Source organism: Folsomia candida, unplaced genomic scaffold (genome assembly GCF_002217175.1).
Source record: "Folsomia candida strain VU population unplaced genomic scaffold, ASM221717v1 Fcan01_Sc005, whole genome shotgun sequence".
Taxonomy (NCBI): Eukaryota; Metazoa; Arthropoda; class Collembola; order Entomobryomorpha; family Isotomidae; genus Folsomia; species Folsomia candida.
In genome coordinates this window covers 8120610-8141228 of record NW_019091197.1, presented here as the reverse complement: position 1 = coordinate 8141228, position 20619 = coordinate 8120610, and the positions used below count along the sequence as shown (strand labels likewise).

General features: G+C 35.1%; 3 protein-coding genes and 1 long non-coding RNA gene across 7 annotated transcripts; 2 read left to right on the top strand and 2 right to left on the bottom strand.

Moving 5' to 3' along the window:
- Positions 1–221: 221 nt before the first annotated feature.
- Positions 222–4636, top strand: LOC118435877. 3 transcript variants are annotated; one of them, XR_004835046.1, is made up of 4 exons: positions 222–3332; positions 3398–3848; positions 3926–4148; positions 4250–4636. It is a non-coding gene; the product is annotated as an uncharacterized LOC118435877 (long non-coding RNA). The 3 variants fall into 3 exon arrangements; XR_004835045.1 differs by having other exon boundaries at positions 222–3514; positions 3575–3848; XR_004835044.1 differs by having other exon boundaries at positions 222–3848.
- A 773-nt stretch (positions 4637–5409) lies between these two features.
- Positions 5410–7883, bottom strand: LOC110850490 (baeyer-Villiger monooxygenase). 2 transcript variants are annotated; one of them, XM_035852378.1, is made up of 5 exons: positions 7524–7883; positions 6994–7440; positions 6436–6877; positions 5940–6365; positions 5410–5880 (listed from the first exon to the last, which is right to left on the bottom strand). In XM_035852378.1, the coding sequence occupies exons 2-5, from the start codon at positions 7425–7427 to the stop codon at positions 5566–5568; spliced, it is 1617 nt and encodes a 538-aa protein (XP_035708271.1). In that variant the 5' UTR covers positions 7428–7440; positions 7524–7883; the 3' UTR covers positions 5410–5565. The 2 variants fall into 2 exon arrangements, with proteins under 2 accessions (XP_035708271.1, XP_021953617.1); XM_022097925.2 differs by having other exon boundaries at positions 6994–7435; positions 7524–7882.
- Positions 7884–12622: 4739 nt separating this feature from the next.
- LOC110850489 (potassium voltage-gated channel protein Shab) lies at positions 12623–16433 on the top strand. Its single transcript, XM_035852541.1, has 8 exons — positions 12623–13131; positions 13242–13392; positions 13455–13565; positions 13628–13666; positions 14040–14103; positions 14183–14204; positions 15684–15747; positions 15848–16433. Exons 1-8 carry the CDS (start codon positions 12805–12807, stop codon positions 16285–16287), a joined length of 1218 nt encoding a protein of 405 aa, XP_035708434.1. The 5' UTR covers positions 12623–12804; the 3' UTR covers positions 16288–16433.
- Positions 16434–16804: 371 nt separating this feature from the next.
- Positions 16805–20203, bottom strand: LOC118435967. Its single transcript, XM_035852542.1, has 7 exons — positions 18963–20203; positions 18409–18888; positions 18079–18335; positions 17791–18008; positions 17569–17728; positions 17270–17481; positions 16805–17169 (listed from the first exon to the last, which is right to left on the bottom strand). Exons 3-7 carry the CDS (start codon positions 18317–18319, stop codon positions 16828–16830), a joined length of 1173 nt encoding a protein of 390 aa, XP_035708435.1. The 5' UTR covers positions 18320–18335; positions 18409–18888; positions 18963–20203; the 3' UTR covers positions 16805–16827.
- Positions 20204–20619: the final 416 nt, after the last annotated feature.

Here is a 20619-nt window from a genome sequence, read left to right as displayed (position 1 = left end):
AAACAATACCATCCCATCAAATCCTGCTAAAAAACACCAAAGTGTAAAAAATACTGCAAAATTATAAATACCCGTGTGAAAATGAATATGGCGAATTCGGCAGGATTCGGCAAAATCATCCTGCATAAACCATTCTGCACAAAACTTTATGGAGTTTTCTGCACAAATCTAACTCAAGATTCGGTGAATAGAATATGCACAAAAATGTTTGCAGTTTTCTGCATAAATCGAAAAACGACAATTGACTAGTGATTTCTGCGGAGCAATTTCTGCATAAATTTTTATGTTAATTTATAAAAGTTATAAAATGCGTAACAAATATATTTATTTGCAAGTTTTAGAAGAAATTATTTTATTCAAATTCTACCGTATTCATCAATTGTGTTGCAATGGACAAACTTCCTTGGTTATCATGTTGACCAATGAACTTAAAATTTTCAATATCCGAAGGTAAATAAATTTGAACATTATTGCTTACATAGTTAATTTTAAATGATTTTGGAGAATTCGAATAATCAATAGTACTGCATCTTTTTACAAAAACCAACGCATTGCTAACACCACTAAGTATGATAATTTTAAATATAACAAACAATTTTCCATTAATTTTTACAACGGAGTTGACATGTTGTTTTGTATCACTACTACAAACATTAACAAACAATTTTTTATATAAAATACAGGATTTAAAACTAAAACCTTCAGAATGTTGATGACCAATAATTTTAAGCTTAGCTTTTTCAGAGGTACTAAAAATATACAATTTTTTGCTTCCTAATAATCTACAATTATCAATGGAATAAGAATTTTTAAAAAATCGCTTGCATTCAAGCAAAGATTCATGAAATTGCTTAGCCCCTTCACTTAAAAATTCCACTTCTCCGAGACTGTAGACCTTTTGGGTGCAAATAGCTCGATTAACAATTTGAGTACTGATTTCTCTAGTACCACAAAAACTATTTTTGAGAATACCATTGTAATTTTCAAACTGAAATAGAGAATATCCCCAAAGTGGGCCCCATTTTCTCACATTTTCCGCTGCGTGGGTTAATAAATGAACATTAAAAGAACAATAACTTTGGCCATAGAGGTTTGGAATAAGCATTGAAAATTCTTTGATTAATATTTCTGCTACCAATATTTCATCCATTGTTACACTATCTTGACACAAAATCGAAATGGAATCTACAAGTTTAGCAAAGTGTTTTAAAAAACAATCTTGAAGAATTCCTTTTAGCAGCGGCACCGCAATTAGCATCCAATTTTTCCATTCGTGTGCCTTCCAATATTTAATGCTGCTGAGATCCCTTATTGTCCTGCTGCAGTTCTTGGGAATTTTGCATCTTCTTAATTTTTGATTTATTTGATTTTCCTTATTTCCAATGTAAAAGATTTCCTGATGATTCTTGGGCAAAATCCAGGCAAATGTCAACATTCGTACGACTCCCAGTAAAACAGTGTGCATGTAGTCAAAAACGAAACCATCGACGATTGAAAAATGTGGAATTTTCAAGAGAGGGGAGGCCAATTTAATTCCATAACGATTTGAAATAGATGATCCAGTTGATAGCAAGTCTCGAAGTTCCAAAAGCTGATTCAAAAAATGTTCCTTGTTTCGATTCGCAGCAATTTCAGTTGGCGGAAAAATCCATTTATGACTTCTGTCCCCTGTGGACAAATTGAGCCCTTTAGCCTGACACCATGGACAACTATACTCCCCATTGAATTGATTAATTCCTTGCAAGGGGGCACGAGCGACGGAATCGGCTGCAAGCATTGGGAAAAATATTTTACTTTTAATTTCCACCCCATTAAAATTCCATTGGATTCCTTCCTTTGATAATTGATTTGATTGATTAATTAGTGGGTCAAGAAAAAGTTTGAAATTTGGCTTGCTATCATTAAACCACAATCCAGCCAAAATGGTGTGCTTTCTTCTTAAATCGTAATCCAATTCGTTGATTGAAAGAAGTAGAGGCCAAATGCATGACTTGGAAGAGTTGAAAATCGAAACGCCGTCCGTGTTGATGCAACAAGTTATGTCAAATTTTGATAACTTTAACTTTTTATATGCTTCTCCATCCATTATTCCGGATGACTCGTTATTATTAAATTGACGTTTGGCAAAATTCTTTTTTAAACATTGTGCAATATTTTTTCTCTCCAATAGTTGCTTCATGATTGTTGCAATGTCAAATGACACGAAAAAGTTGCCGTCCTTTGTAGCATTCCTTCCAGACTCTTGACAACTGGCGCAACTTCCGTTTGTCTCCAAAATATTTTGACAATTGGAGCAAAAGGGGATCTTTTTTGCCTGATCGTAGCAAGGATTCAGTTTTTTGCTTAACAAGTAGACAGATGAAGGAATTGTTTCCCCTTGTGGGAGGTCAAGAGGTCTGATAACGCTGATTTGCTAATTTTGTGTCGAAAGGCATATCCAAAAATTAACAAGCAGCTTTCATTTGCAGTTAGTTGAGAGTTGGGGAAAATTGGTTGAGATTGGGATTTTTCTTCGCTCTGTGAACAAATAAATCATGGGGTCATATTATATTAATTATTATTTATAAACATACTTATCTTACGTCATCATATTCTTCGTCACTGGATAAATCATCAATCCCTGGCATTGAATTATCATTATAAGCAACTACCTGTATGAAATAAGAAGAATGTAAACTATTGTAATGCCAATAAAAAATTTAAAAATACATTATCATCCAGATTGGTTTCTTCCTCATGTTGTGGGCTATTGCCGTTGACCTCCTGTGTATTTTGAGTTTCATGTTGATTATCCAAATTACGACGAACGCCCTAAAAAACAAAAAATGCTGTTGCTTAACAAGTTTCAACTAAAAATTATTTTATTACCTTTTGACTAATTCTGTAACGCGTTCGGCGAGGGACGAAAAGTGACCTACTTGACCCACCAGTTGGAGTAAAATATTTTTTATAATTTTTTCGTGTTGACATTATTATTTAATTATTAATTATTGAATTAACTTTTTATATACGTACACATCGTAAACTTATTATTTTGTTTAATTCAATAATTGAAGACTAAATACTGCCCTAAGCCCATGCCAGCGAAGTTTAGTATTTCACACATGGTCAAAACTTTTAACTTTTTTCTTAAAAAATAAACTTAACATAAAATAAAATGTCGTTTTTATTGGTCGAATGGTCAGAAGATGACTTTAAGACATATTCTGTTGTGTCAATTGACCAATTAGAAGACGGAATTTTGCGTGCGAATCCTGGAAAACTTGTTGGAACTGTCGTTGCAATTAAATGGAAAAGGAACTCTATCCATCGTGGTCTCGTTTTACAAATTGGTAATTATTTTCATTATTTTCGAACAAATTAAAGTGATATATTTAAAATAATATATTTTTTAAAGGGAAACACAAAAATCTCTCTTTGGAAGCTGACAAGTTAGCCGTAAAAGCAGCTGACGAAGCTTCAATCATTAAAGAAAAAGACAAGAGCAAATTTGATAACTCTTCAGGAATTAAAAGTAATTTTTGCAATATATTTTTTGAAATTCTAATTTTATATGAATTAATATTTTTTCCAGTGCAAAAATCTAAAAACCGAGCCAATGAAATTACAGAAATTGCATCCCAAATTCCTTCTTCTCAATCAGTTGACATGAGTTTAAATGCGGAATTTGCTGACCCTCCTTTGGATAACGAAACAGTACCAAAAGGTGTTATATAAGTATATAATACTTCTATTTACAAATTAATTGATTCGGATTTTCAGAGAAGTATGATCGTCTCAAAGGACGTCACGATAGGTTGAAGGAGAAATATCGCGAGTTGAAAAAATTGGTAGAGAATTCTCACGAAGTAAGTCATATGTGCGTATCTACATTCGCAATGGAATGATTTTAAATAACATTTCTAAGTGACATAAATTTTTTAAGGTTGAATTATATGAAGGGTCTGGAGTTACATTGCCAGCTGCTGAATTAGCTTCGATAAAGATTATGTCGAATAAACCAACAACCCTGGCCAGGAACTTGTTTCGTCGACTTTTCTCTCCGGAAGAACTAGCGAGTCATTCCCTAAATGGAAAAATTTGTAATGCAAACCAATTAGCTCCCCCACTTCCAAAAATTGACACAGCCAAATCTGATGCAGTAATTAGTAAGTGGCAAATTAAATTCTACAACAAAATCATATCAAATTTTACAATATGTATAATTTATTTATTTTTGATTTACTAATTACGGATTCCCTTTTTCCAGAATTTGTTCTTAAAGAAGAAGGATTCGACAACTCACCAAATGCTGACATTAATGAGGCCAACAAATCGTTTTTGAAGAACAAGAAGGCGGTAAAGCGAGAGATTAAGAAATCTCTATCGGATTTCCTTAGAGAGTGTAAGAAACGAAAAGATTAAAATATTTAAAAATATTTTTGCTTTAATAGTTTGTGAAAAATTCTAAAATAATTTAAAGAATTAAATAAATATCTTTTGACGAATGAATTCTACCAAAAGTTTTATGCCTAATTTATTCTGCACAAAAGTGGGCCAATTTTAGCTCCTAAAGTTTTATGCATAAACAAAACTGCAGAAATTTTTCTGTAGCTAGTTTTCTGGCTAAAATTTTCTGTACAAAAGTGGGCCAATTTTAGCCATATACTATATTTTCTGCAGAATTTGGCTCATTTTTTTCACACGGGTACTCTTCCACAATAATCAGTTCTTAATCGAATTTATGGTAGTAAAATATTTTAACAACCCGTTTGTGTAAAGGAAGCATATATGTGAATAACAATTATTGTAATTTAAAGCAATAAAGCGTGCAAGACTGCTTTCAAAAACTAATTTACCTGAAATTTTTGAGAAAGTTCTTACCTGCCAGTATATTTTGTTACTGAAAGAGCAATTTTTTATTTACAGAGATAGTTCTTCCCCCGTACAGAAAAAAAATTGCATAGGAACTAGAATAAATGAACAGCTTTGACTAAGGATAAGTAGTTACATTCATCGTAATAAATCACATATACAACAACTAATTTGAAACCATCTACTTACTTATGTATCTGACCAAATGGAGATAGTACAATGATTATCGTTTCTGGAGAGTGACATGACTTAACAGAGAATTTCTAAAGTTTTTTGCGCACCATTACAAATGCATCCCCTGCAAGTTACAATAATTATACAATTTATGTGATTCAACACATGCGAGAAATTTGACGTTTTAATCATGATTAAATTGGATGATTGCATAATCTCTTGGAATTGAAATTGCTTGGAACCGCATCTTAAGAACCCTGGGTAGGGTGTTATCAAACATAAGCTCCACCGTAGATTGTTAACTTGTCGGAGTGTCGATCGGATTTCAAGCATATTTTTCAATGTGATTCCATCTCGCCAAAAAATTAATAACAATACAAATATGACGACATTATTTAATCATGACTTTCATATCGTATAAAACGAGGAAAATTACTTATTTAAAATTTATTTCCATAATTTCAAGAATAAAATTGGGCTTGATAAAATAAATTTTCTATTCGCCAACGTATTTATGCACATTCGGTCAGACGAAAATCATGCCAAATTGAAGGTTTTATAACCATCGGCAGCAATTTTGTTGAGCAGGTCCTCGTATCTTGGATATCCTCCCGCGTAACAGAGGGGCTCCCTAGTTTTTCCAGGAATATTGGCCCCTTGATACCAAGAATCCGCTCCCGGGAACAAACTCGCTTCCCAAACATCCCATACCTCCTTTGTCCAACTCTCTTCTGATTCTTTCTTAGCATCCACAACTTTGCGTTTCTCATCCCTCATCCTCACCATCAATTCCACTAACCATTCCCCTTGAATCTCTATAATTGTGGGGCCATTTCCCAGGGGAGTGGGGGCCTACATATTTAGATTCTTTTTATGTACACATTACTAAAAGATTAGTGGGGTTGACTTGCCTGCGGGCCGTACATGTACCACAAGTTTGGGAATCCAGCTGTCGTGAGGCCCAAATAAGTGGAGGTCCCATTCCTCTTCCACATATCTCTCAAACTCTCTCCTTTCCCGTTACGGATATCGATACTTTTGATACTCCCTGTCAAAGAGTCAAATCCCGTAGCCAGCACGATGATGTCCACCTCAACCACACCTTTTTCTGTTCGAACCCCGTTCTCTGTAATTTCCAAAATTGGAGATTCCCGCACGTTAACCAGGTCCACGTTAGACTGGTTGAAGACTTCATAATAACTTTGCTCAAGGCATGGGCGTTTGATACCAAAGGCGTGGGGCGCCACCAGCGGGGCTAATATGTCCCGTTTCACCACGTCATGTATCCTCGCTCGGGCCTTCTCCGCCCAGAAGGTGTAAGCGTAGGCGTTGGACTCCTAGGAATATGGAGTGAAGTAAAATCTGAAGGGCGGGATTTATGATAACTTATAAGTGTTCAGAATTTACCTTATCGAATAGCATATCTCGGAAATTGGCCAGCCAAAAGGCAAACCCGCCATGCGCATAAAGTGATTCGTACAAGGCGCGTCGTTCCTCTGGAGTAACGTCAGCCGCATTTTTCCGTTCCCAATCAAAATTGAGGCCAGAGAATGATTTCCGAGCTGCACCGAATATTTCGGGAAACTTTGACTTTGGCGGGAACCAGGCACCTTTGCTAGGATCGGCAGCCTTGGCTTGTTGCATGGGGAGGCAGAGATTTGGTGTGCGCTGGTAAACCGTTAGATGGCCAACTTTGGACCCAATTTCTTGAATGATTTGAACCGCACTTGCCCCCGTACCGATAACAGCGACGCGTTTCCCGTCAAAGTTGACTCCAGCCTTGGGCCACACGTAGGAATGGTGGCAGATTCCTTTGAATCGATCCAAACCTTTGAAGGGAGGTGTGTACCTGGAATAAATTAAAATTGAAAATTTAAATTATTTTCGCACAAATACTGCCAAAACTCCAGAAACGAACACAAGGAAATGCATATCCATAAAAATGTGTCACGCATATTCGGTTACCTAGTTGTTGTGGAGCCAGTACAGAGGAAGAGATGGTTTGCCCAAGTAACTCTGCCATCATCCGTTTTGACTTGCCACTGATTCCGAGCATTATCGAACTGGGCCGCGCTCACATTGGTGTTGTACTCAATGTCCCTGCTCAGCTGGAGCTTGTCGTCCAAATAGCGGAAGTACTCTTGAAGTTCCGGGTGGGCTGGGAATCGCTCTGTCCACGCAAAATCCCAAAGTCCTTCCTCGTTGAATTGGTAGATGGGGTTGTCCGTGTCGACCCGTGCGCCTGGATATCGGTTCCAGTACCACGTCCCACCCATGTTTGTCCCTGCTTCGTAAACTTTCACGTTAAACTTTCTCTTGCGGAGATTGTGTAGAGCATAGATGCCAGAGAATCCAGCACCAATCACTAATATCTCGCACATGTCTTCGGAAGAACCCATATTTCAACCTTAGCTTGCAAAAATAAAATTTTAAATACAAATTAATCTATCCAAAAGTATGATTGATAATTGTCAACTTTATAAAGTTCAACATACCAGATAATTCGGCCAAGAGGCAATGTTTTTTAGTGAGGCAAATACCTGACAACAAAAAATTCAGTAAGTATGCGATTACCCCACCTCGTAAAAGTGAAAAAGGGACAGGATATCTCCCAACCGATTTTAATGAAATTTTGCACAGATAATCTCAAGCACGATTATGGAATCCCCTTTTCGAATTTTAGGTTTTCACCCGGCTTATGATCAAAAATATACCCTTAAAAACACATTTTAATTTATTTTTGATTACTGGAATATCTAAGGAAGTTTTCAAACGTCACATAATGTAGAGTATTTTTTATATAAATTTTAAGATAAAAGTGACATCGCGTAATAAATGAAAAAGTTTTCCCAGTGACACCATAAAAATTGCAAGCTGGAATTTCCAGCAATGCATAAATTGACAACAACAAGACGAAAAATAAGGTGGGTTTAAGTTTTACAAATGAATAAAAATTGTTCAATATTTCCTAAACGAATTTTGAGCTTAACAACCATAAATATGCAAGGCACGCATATACTTAGGTGCACAGTAATTATAATTACTGTAAATTATTTGCATCTTCAATTTTCCACGAAATTTGTTTCGGCTTTGGTTTCGGTTAGAGCAAATTTATATGAGGGATGAACCTTTTCATTCAATTTTGGAGAAAGTTGGTCCCTGAGACACATGACTTTTGGTAAAACATAGCTTTTGAAATTGGGTTAAACCTCTAAGAGTTAGCATTTTTTTAAATCCGGTTTTTAACTAAAATTTGTTTTGAAAAATCCGTAAACATGCGCATTAAGGAAAACGAAAAAATACGGGTCCACTTGTTTCTGACAATGCGACGGTGTTTGGTGGTTATCACCGATATCGACCGGAGTAAGTTTAAATTGTTTACACTCAAAAATAAGTGGACCCGTATTTTTTATTTTTCCTGAATGGGCATGTCTACGCCCCTGACGGAATTTTTAAAACAAATTTTAGCCAAAATCCGGATTTTTATAAACGCTGTAACTTTTCGAATTTTAACCCAATTTCAAAACTTACTCCCAATTTTTTGCTCAGAATTAGTTCCCTGAAATTCTAAAAATTTATTTTTCACAATTAAAAATTTAATGTTTTAATGTCATTTCTGAATTTTTAAAAAATCTGAAAACAATAATGTTTTTTTAAAATTAATTATTGTTTTAAAATGAATTTTTATAATTTCAGGGAACAAATTCCGAGCAAAGGGGGGTGTTAGATTTTGAAATCGGGTTACAATTCGGAAAGTTGCACCATTTTTAAAAATCCGGATTTGGCTGAAATTTGTTTTGAAAATGTGAGACGGGAATGACGAGTCACAGTAGGATATGATCAAGTTAGTGTAATGGCACTGATACCGATATTCGAGTGGTCTAATGGTTAAGGCGTCCATCTGGATAATGGAACGTGCGGGGTTTCGAGCGCGTGCCTCGTTCATCATATTTTTGCCATTACAAAGCGACTTGATCTCCAAAAGTTTCATCATAAGTTTCATTCATTTAATTATCAAATCTAAATAATTTTAATATACATATCTCAGAATTCAACTAAATACATCTCGTTCATTTTCCTTTCCTACAAAAATTCTGCCACGGGCGAAAACATGCCCATTCAGGAAAACGAAAAAATACGGGTCCACTTATTTTTGAGTGTGGACAATTTAAAATTAGTCCGGCCAATATCGGCGATAACCACCTCACACCATCACATTGTAAATACGCGTTTATCCACACAAAAAAATTACATAAGTCGATTTCTCGGTCATTTCTCAACTGATGTTGATGAAATTTTGCACACATCATTGTGAGAATTTAGAAGCTAAAGAGAATTTAGAAACGATGCACCAATCGACTTTGCGAATATTTCATTTTCGCCCCAGTTATCTTTCCCCAGAAAAAGAGCAAAAATTTCCCGTTCGAGTCACGTTTCTAATTATTATTCCATTTTGGAGCATCATATAATCCTAAAGTTATGGAAAAATGGATAACATTTCCTTTCGAACATTTTAAAACCAAGTTGGCCGAAATCACTTGAGAAATCACGAAAGTATTCAATTTGAAAACTAACAACTTAAAACTATGAAATTATTCTGGTTGCAAATACTTAATGAGAGTGTAATAATGCCATTGACAACTAATAGAGTAACAAATATTTGTAATAAATTTGCAATTTTAGCAGCAACATGTTGCGTGTTTATCATGCAAATAACTCAATTACAAGTATTAAATAAACCAGGTCCCAAAATGTCCCAAAAGTAGGAAACCTTACTGAGGCAGTGCACAACTATCAAATACCATTACATTGCAAAATTTTACATCACTGCTCTCGGTACTTCGATATTTCTTCTTCTTGATAGCGGTGACATAAAAATTTTGCAATCTAATATTATTTTTTAGTTGTGCACTGCCTCAGTGAAATTTCCACTTTTTTGGGAACTACTTTATCTTACTTAACTGTGTGGAACCGAGTAGAAGCAGAGTCGAACTGATGCTCGCGAGCGACAATCCCATGTACATATTTACATAAAGATACCTAATTAATATTCAAGCAGAGTACATGCGGCACGTGTGGCAATAAAATCAGTCAAGACTTACATAACCAAGGCTATCAGGTGAGGTTGGATTCATTTTCACTGCGCACCTGTTTGATGATGCTTGCAATTTGTGAATAGACACCTTTCTGGATTATGATCACCTTGTAAGAATCTTCGTCAATGTCAAACGCTTATGCGTGTAACTCATTTCTCTGCATGGTTTAATTAAACAACCGAACAGTTGAACGTTTGCAGCTTCTAAATATGTGTGCACCTACGGTAAAAGGAGATGGTTGAGTAAATCGTTATGCCCGATTTGTGTGAAGATTATTCGTCCATCATTCAGACAGAAGGTGTTAACTCGAGTTCACAGTTGGACCAGGACACAAGTTAGAACTTGTGTTAGAAGTTAGAACACAAGTTATTTTAAAATTCGGATTCGCCAATGCCAAGCTCAATTTAATCTATTATTCAATAAAATGCAGTTAAATGACCTTAACACATGGTAAAAAACAATTAAAATTGAGTTTTTTTCAAAATTTCTCAAATCTTGCAAATTTCGATGATTTTTAGCAAAAAGAACGTGACACACCCTACCCAATATTTTTAAATTATAATATTTAGAATAAATGGCGCAACATTCCTGGCATAGCTGGACATTAATTGGACAACGCCAAGGTTTCGAAAAAAAATTAAAACCCCATTTAAAATCACAAATTTATCATATCTTACAAGTTTCTGCTATTTTGTGCAAAATAACTATGACACACTTCACCAGCGGCTTTTTATATGTTATGCTCACATGTTACAAGTATCTAATCCGGTCAATAGTTGGACCGATATCGACGAGTAAGGTGCGATAAAAAATATTTAAAAAACTAGAAAAATCTTGACATTTTTCGGGAATATTTTGGCATCCGGGCTAAATTTTTCCTTCGGTTATATTTTCATGAGTTCATTTATTAATTTCTATTGCGTATCTATTTTATCTGCCAAGTCTGCACCATTGCGGATGGGTCTTAACGACTTCATTTCTCATGTCAGGAACCTCGCCGAATTTTAGAATGGGTTCAAATTAATTTTACAAAAAAATAATATTCTTCAAATATTCTTTATTCGACGAGTTAAAGGGTTAACCTTTTAACTCGTCGCTAAGACAATTGTCGTTTTATAAGAAATGGTTTAATTCGGGAGTAAGACAAAAGTCGTCCTGAAAAATCGTGGTCATGGTGCGGGAGTAAGGCAATTGTCGCTTCTGGAAGGTCATTGATTTTCACCATTTTCTCGCCTCGCAGTAAAATCTGTTGGAATTTATGGGATTTCTCCTATTCCAACAAAATGTTAAATTTGAACATTTTCTTACCGAAATTATGGATATTTCAAAATCTAACACAATGTTGAATTTTTCAGTGTTTTCGAGTTTTATTAAAACTCGTGAGTTCCTCGTCCCATACCATGGCCACAACATATTTATAACGTCCCCGAATTAATGCATTTTCTTGTAGTCAATGATACTCGTTAAAGGGTTAACTTATTTACCTACGAGTTAGTTTACTATTTTGTCCTAGTCATCTACAATTCCGATTTATTATTACCGGTTTTTTTACAATATGCTATTTTAAAATTAATTAGTTAACCCAAAAATCCACACGCATTCCATTACACTGATATGATACTTGTGGTATCGTTATATTTTGTCATTCGAGTAAAGAACAAATATTAATTCAGCATACTAATCATGAATGGCCTAAATATAGAGATATCCTCGTATCTGCCACGTGTCACCATTGTGTACAGGAATCAGTTGGTAACAGTAGTTTGCGTTATCTTCACCTCTTCATATTATCAGGGTTGGCCAAGATACTTTAACAAGATTCAGGATACCAGGTACAAGATACAAGATAGTATTTGTATCTTGTATCTTGTGTAATGTGAGTAGTATCTTATCTTGTATCTAGAATTTTCGGAAAATGTATCTTGTATTTTGTATCTTGTCAAATTACAATGTATTTAAAATACTAGACAAGACACAAGATACTTTTCTAGTGTAAACTAGCACAACCTGGTGAAATGTACAAATACTGAGCATGTAAAACTGGGATATTTTTTATATCTGATTTAAAACTAGGAATAATAGAAAAATTTAAAAAGTTGAAAGAAGTTGATAATATAAAAATTGCTGCACAATGTCATTATTACAGTTTTTCTAATCCCCGATTGCAAAGGTATCTTGTATCTTGAGAAAAGTATTTCAAATACATATCTTGTATCTTGTATTTGGAATCATCCATTTAGTAAAAAGTATTTTGTATCTTGTATCTTGTGTAATTCTCAGTATTTGCATTTAGTATCTTACGGATTTGTCCAAAATATTTTGTATCTTGTATCTTGTATCTTAAAATCAAAGTATCTTGGCCAACCCTGCATATTATGCATGTAGCATTGGCATTTCTCTGATAACTACTTTATTGGAATGTTTGCATATCTTGCGTTAATTTTGCACAATCTTTTCAGTCCAGTATTAGCTCCAGCCTCAAACAAGACGGCTTATGTTTCATTCTCAGGTTTAAGCTGTTTTGATATTGAAGTTTATCAATAACTTTATCTCTTGCTGAATTAGATAAATCCTTTACTAAATTCAATATAGTATATGAAGCAGCAACATAACATTTCCTCTTCAAGTTTTTAAAATTGTTGATACAGAGTTAGGTATTTTGAATTATATAAAATTCATAATGGACCCTACCCCAGGGGAACATGACTGCCTCATGCCTACCAATTTATCTAAAGGAAAAACAAGCGACATTGCTACACCTGTGGGTAAACCCAACTCTAATTTGGATGGAATTAAACAGCCTCAGCCTCCTCCATACGCAGGTGCACGTTCCGTACCATTTAATCAGACAGAGTCAAATGGCGAGATTCAATCCAGCATGATTCAAAAACACCGAAGGGTAATTTTAAATGTGGGTGGAGATCGACATGAAATTTTGTGGGACAATTTGGCCCGTTATCCATACACCCGTCTTGGACAATTGGGAGATAGGTACAGGTCACTTTGGGTAAATGAGTTATTTAAATAAATTGAGTTTAATGCGATCAATAAAATACAGTAAGGCTTGCCATTTATTATGCATGCATGAGCAATCGTACATAGTTTCTGAAATTGCAGGAGGTTGGTTATAGCTCACGTGATGAAATTTTAAATCTGTGTGACGACTATGACTTGAGTGCGAATGAGTATTTTTGGGACCGACAACCTCGCACATTTCCATTTATCCTAAACTTGTACAGACGGGGCAAGCTGCATCTTCCTGAGGATTGTAAGCAATGCAAAACAGTTGAAAATATAGGATTGAATATACTTTTCAATAAAATCATACAGTATGCGTGCTGGAATTTGACGAGGATTTGCAATATTGGGGAATTGATGAGCTTTACCTTGATTCTTGTTGCCAAATTAAATTTCAGCAGAAAAAAGAACAGCTTATTGCAGGTACTCTGATTTACTTGATTTTTAGCTATATTTTTACAAAAGAAGAAAAACATTTGGTTTAGAAATCAAGAAGGATGAAGAGTTTCTGTCTTCTCACAAAGGTATTTAGTAGCACTTCTTAATTACTGTTTAATTTCTGATATGAGAGAGGTACACGGTTATAAATTGTTACCGCTTAGTAAAGAGTTGCAACCACCTCGTAATGTTTTATTACCAAGCAGTAACAAAATTGTTACCATGCTGGTAAAGTCACATATTGTCACCAGATGTTTTTATTTTTTTAAGAGTGTACACACCATATTAAGTATTTTTCAATCAAGCAAAACAGCGAAAAAAGGTTGGATTTTGTTCAATAAAAACCCTGCTCTTTTACATTAAATTATTAAAAAATCAAACTGCTTTGCCGTTTTGCTAGGTAGTCACCTGAAATTAAATACTTTTCATATGTAATTCGGATCTGCTTTATTAACACAGAAGAAGACTTTGGCAAAGGAATGATTTCAGGAATGAGAAAATATTTATGGAATTTGTTTGAAAAGTATGGTCATCTTATAATTTATGTTGTTCCGTTTAATCTGGTTATCTATTCATTATTTATTATTTATGATAACTTTCAGGTCATCCACCCTACCACAAAAGGTGCGTTATTTAAGTATATCTAAACACCCTCACAAAGGCGGAAAGTTTGCTGTCCCAATTTGATAAGGTAAGGATTATGGGAAGCCGATCACTTTAAACTTTAGCTGCGATCTAGTCAAAAATCAGTTTTAGGAATCCAAATTTTTGGTATAATATTACAAATATATCGAACTACGAATCCTCAAAATTTCTTAAATTTTCATTGGCAAACAAATTTCTTACACGATTCCAAAGCGAAGAATTCGCGAAATGAGTTTTTTGTAAGTACCAGAATTCGTTTCTCGAGGGTGAAGAGAATGCTTGACTACATTTCAAGGAAGAGGGTTATATTTCGGCAAAAATTAAGACACACATAAAAAAGTATGTTGAATCCTAAAATGTCAACCTCAGAAAAGGAATATGAAAATAAAACACCATAACGACCCCACGAAAGTTAAAAACGATTAATTTGTTTTTTGGAAAGTACGCATCAAAGTCCGTGTCTGGTTTGGCGAAAATGTTAAAGACTAATTCAAACTGATTGTACCACATTAAACACCATAAATTGAGGGTCTAAGCGCATAAAGAAAAATGTTCAGAAAAATACACGGAAGCTCAAGAAAATATGATAAACGCAACATGTTCCAAGCTTTGCAGCAAAATTTCACCAGAAGATTTGATAATTCACGACGAGTCCCACGTCTTTAAAACACAGACAAAAAATCTTGGAAGGCCATTTTTCCACCCCAAATATCCCCCTAAAGTGAAAACTGACGAGAAAATAAAATTTTCTTCGAAATTTCCGAAAAAATCTATAATTTAGCAGGTGATGGTTCAATTTGGCCATATTTCGCACCCTTGCATATATGGTGGTCGTATGAATGCCAAAATAGATTTCAAGGAATTTGTGATAGGTCATCGTATTCCCCACATCATGAGGTATAAAAAATATGCCATCTAAATTTTTGACCCGACCGTGCTAAAATCTACAGTGCAACATCCATCCAGGAAGAAATCGAAAAAAATATCAGTTTGATGTTGAAAAATGAAATCCTCATCTGCATCCTTCATCTTTGTCAAAAAAATAAAATTTGGACTCTATGTAAGAAGAAATACTTCTAGGTTCGTGAAACAGTCGATACTTTAAGAAAATTTCGGTTCTGATTGGAGAAAATTAACAACGAATTTGCAAAGTCTTCCGAAAAACAACGAATGAAAGATGTGACGAAAAAGATTAAATATGAAGTGGATAATGGATTAAAGTATTCTATGTTTACGGATATCGTGAACAATAATATTTATAATATCCTCGCAAAATTTGTGATTTTTACAATCATTTTTTGACCCTCTAAAGGTCAAAAATCCAAGTGATCGGGTTCCCATAATCCTTACTATATTTATGTATATGAGCTTCCCGTCAATATATTTATTTATTAACAAATACGGAACATAAAACATAAAAATTCTTCAAAATTATCACCTTATTTGCTTATGTCACAGATTACCGGGATGCTCTCAATCACTATCATTGTCCTCTCCATTTTGACTTTGAGTCTTTCCACTGGTAAAAATTATATTTCCTTAATCTTTTCTTGATTATATTTTCTGTGAACGTATTTATATGAACAGATCCATTTTAGTAAATTACACGTTTTCTCCTTTAGTTCCAGAGTTACAAGTATTCAAATGCAAACATGACAATGAATCTTTATGTGAGGATTTATTATCGTCGGACGACAATCCCAGTCCAGAGCAACATTTTATCCTGACAGACAATGAGATTTTAGAAACCCTGGAAATCGTTTGTATTATTTGGTTTACTGCCGAATACCTCATCCGTCTTTTCGCGGCTCCAAGCAAGCGCAAATTTTTCTGCGGGGTTTTAAACAACATTGACCTTCTTGCCATTGCGCCATTTTATGTGTCACTTTTCCTCGTTCAACTCGATACACCGGGTCGTTTAGTTCAAGTGTTGCGAGTATTTCGGATTCTGCGAATATTTAAACTTGCCCGCCACTCAATAGGACTGCAAAGTTTGGGATTCACGCTTCGCCACAGTTATAAGGGTTTGGGTGTTCTCCTTTTGTTTTTGAGTACACGCTAAAAACTATACGCTTCAGCTGAAGTAAAAAACTACTTTTTTCAAAGCGAAAAGTGCTCCTATGTCAGATCAAGTAATGCAGGTCAAAATTCCAATAAGTAACCACTATTGCTTTAGTGCAAGCACTTGGTACCCTATATATGGGACATAAAGCTCCTGCGTTTGAAGTACCTTGATGCCATGTTGAAAGTAGCATACAGCTTCATATGGAGTACAATTTGAACTATGCATGAAGTACAATTTGAACTATGCGTGAAGTACAATTTTAACTATGCTTGAAGCATAGCATTACTCTCAACGGATCAGGCCCTATCCTTCTAATAGGGTAGTCCTATGCTTCATATGTAACAATATTTACTAAATATGAAGGGCTCATTTAATTCAGTCGCAGTATTTATTTGCTGTTGATCCATACATGCATGTAAATATTATCAAAAATTATAAATATTAGTTTCATGAAAGTAGTTAACAATTATGATTATTCACAACAAGTTCACAACAAAAATTGAGGTCATAGAAACTAAGCGTAACAAGATATAACAATTAATTATTATCAAGCAATTTCTCATATCGTGACATAATCTGACCAATAAGTCCTTGGACGACTGGCGGAAGTTGACTCTTCTCATATGGTCGGCCGGCGACTCCATGTTGAATAAACATCCAGTGATCAAATGACTCCAACGGAAGTGGGATGTATAAAACAGTAAATGTTTTGAAGCAGGTGTCCAACGCCTTCAAAAAGCTTGATCCGCATGGAATCGCAATCTTGCTGAGAATGACGAAGAAAGCTGTAAAATCCAGGTCACGCGGAGAACCCAACGCGAGGATGAATGGAGCACTTCTCTTGTTATCATTTAATACTTCGGCAACATGTGTGTTACGCTGTAGCAAAAATTATACAAAAATTATACCACACATAATTATTAAACATAAAATTCCAAAAACTGATTATGTAATTATGCGACATTTCGGTTCATCTTACCGGTCTAAATATAATCATGCTTTTAGAACAATCTATGTCCGATGCTTTAACGGTTGTCATACTCTTTCGGTTTCCCCTACGTGGCTTTTTTCGAGTTGGTGAAGAAGTCGCACTGGCGTCCGAATTAGATTCATCGTCTTTTTGCGGGGGCTTTCGTCCGCAACTTGGCAAAATGAATGGCAGGAGCGAAAATGCAACAACAGTAAAGTCATCTGGCAAAATTATCAAATTTTCAATTACATGAATTCCCAGCGCTATTATTTAACTTAACAGGAGAAAGGTTTTAATGCAATCTTTACCATTTGTAAATTCATATCTTGATTTTTCAACACCTAATTTCTTGCGAAAATCGACCCCGCTTTGCTCTGCATATTCGACGATTAATTTAGAAACTTTCGGCCACCGGTCATACATTACCAACTTCAAACTAGGATGGCGGATGTTAAAATCCTGACAAATCTATTTGCAAAGACGTTGTTAACCAGCGCATTTAATGAATAAAATTACGTTTAATTTCTAACCATGTCTTCCACATCGAACAAATGTCTCATCTTCAAACTAATTGCCTGAATTCCTGGAACGCTCATTTGTCGATTCGTTGACGTGTCGGATAGCAAGACCAAGTGACGACGAATAACAGTCCGGCGCCAGAAGACAGATTGTTTCATAAGATCCAATATTTCAGCTCCATTATTTTGCTTCATATATTCCAGTAGCCCCTCATCTGGCTCAGGATCTTCTAGATATGTAATTTTAAATATCAGTACTAGATTTACAAATACTTGGCGTCTTCACGATTTTCATCTAACCTTCTTCAAGATCTGAACCCCAATCTAGTCCAACAATTGAAATCACTGAGTCCTTAGATTTGTTCATCCTCCTCTCCTCCGCAGTGTTTCTTCGTTGACTTTTCAGTCGCTCCTCCAGAAATCCAGTCGCTGCAGGTGCATAAGTCGTATGAAACCACCACATTGTCCAACCATTTCCAGGAATTCTGGGGTCCCCAAAGCACGGGTACAGATTTACCAGATTTTTAGCTAATTGCTCCATAGCTTGTTTGCTGGGACTAAAATCAAAATTGTGTCACTTGAAAATTTGGGTAGTTGCATGTACTAAAATTAACAAAATTAGGTACATACCTTGTCCCCAAATTTTGTATAATAGCATCAATTAACACTGCTGCGATTGCCTGCCTATCCGCTCGGAGTATAAATAGGGAACTGTCGGGCCGTGTCTTCGTAGCGATAATATTCCTCACAAAGTCGTTTGTTCTCAACACGGCGTCAATATCCTATCAATAAAACAAAATTAAAATTTGCTGAAATAAAAGAATTTTAAATTCAACCCGCAATCATATTTATAGTTACAGTGTAACTTACAAATCCATAAATTGTTCCACTATGCAATTTTTGCGGTGGATCGGGTGGGGATCCCAAAAAATAACTGATTTGGAAAGGAGGATTTTCATTGCTTTGGAAGTTATCGTTTCCAACTGATTGATCTTGAGGGCACGAAACGATTTGATAATTTGGCTGAGATGTTAACTGTGACGTATCCGGTGTCACACTCGTGACTGTAGCACTTGGCAAGCTGGAGACTTGTTTAGCTGCTGACATGACCTGAGAAATAACCGCAAATTATTAATCCACATAATTTAGGAAACACATTTAAAATATAAGATAAAGTCTCTCACCACTTGACGATGAACCGTTTTTGATTTAGGAGTTGACTGTATTTTCTTTTTAAGCAAATCAAGTCCAATCAGACCTCGATCACGCGCTTCCCGGTCACTCATAATTGATGCGCTGAATCCGGATGCCGTGTCGTCATCTAAATTCTCGAGACTTTTGCTTGGTGAATTTTGATGAGGCTTGAGAGGCATTTATAATTATTATTAAAATTAATTATTATCGTAACAATTAAGAGTAGAATTTCTAATCTAAACAAATTTAATAGGTAAAACAATATACTCCGTTTTTCGGAGGAGTTCAAAAGACTCCAAAGCGTACAAAGGTAAATAGAACTGAATATTATTAATATCAATTATTCTAGCTGACCCCTCAATTCCTAAAGTGTAACTATTTAGTTTCTCATTAAAGTTACCTATCACCTCAACAACACACAAATTGCAATCTTCATTTTCGAGAATTATGCTAGAAACTTTCCCAAATTTCGGATACTTTGTACAGTATTCAAGCAAAACAAAACAACCAACCCTGTATTCGCACCCATCGTGAATTACAGATGAAGGCGAAAATTCTTGTATGCTCAAAAGGTTGAATGATCTCGCTAACTGATGTCTATAAGCTAAAGATTTCGATATATTTTTGAAATTGCAAATAGAATGAGCGGTAGTTTTAAAAAATTTGTGCTTAGACTCAAAAGTCATGCTCCAAAATGGCCGCAGTGGTCCAATTTTTTGCATAGCTTCCACATAATGTAACAAATGGTGATGTTTTGGTTTAAGCGTTCTACTAAAATTTTTTTGGTAGCGCATGCAAAACTCTGAAATTAAGCTATTTAAATATACGAGCCCACCATCAGTTAATTTTGTAGCCAACAAAATATTCAATATTTCTAGAAATAATAAGAACAAATTCCAGGTGTCATCATTACTAGGAATGCAGTCAATTACAAGCAATGGAAAACATATCAAAAGACATAACATTTGGGAGGCGCTTTGACCAATTTTGTTGTCGGTTTTTAAATATAACAACTTAATCTGAGAGGGCTTTGACGTTTTAAAATGATGCCCATAATTAAAAGATTCAATTCGATAATTCAATTTATCTAGACCGAAATACTTGAGGGAAATACAGTGATTAATTAAATGGACTAACAGATCTGGTCCCACCCCTTCTAAAATATCATGCATTATGTCGAAAACAAAATTGTCAGTCACATGAAAATATGGAAGCTGATTGGCAACCGATTCGAAATTAATCCCAGTTAATGATAACTTATTAACTTCACAGTCATGGTCATAGTTTTCTTGATTCCTAAGTTTCCTGATATCTGCATAAATAGAAATTTGACACTCAGTGCGATGCATTTTGCACCTACGACAGGGATAATTTGCTGTAAAGCCTTCAGAAAACCCAAGCAGTGCATGCAAACCCAAGTTGTCTCCGCATATTTGCGAAAGAGAAATTTTTACGTTATGTTGCTTTCCATCAACGGTAAAAGTGATTCCATTCTCCCAAAGTTCTTTGAGCTCATCGATAATAAATTTTAAGATATTATTTGCTGAGGAGCTTTTAAAATCCTCGCTTTTTAAACTAGCTAACAATGGAATATTAGAAATAGACGCTTGAAAATGGGCTGGGAGGTCAAGAAAAGAAGAATAGAAG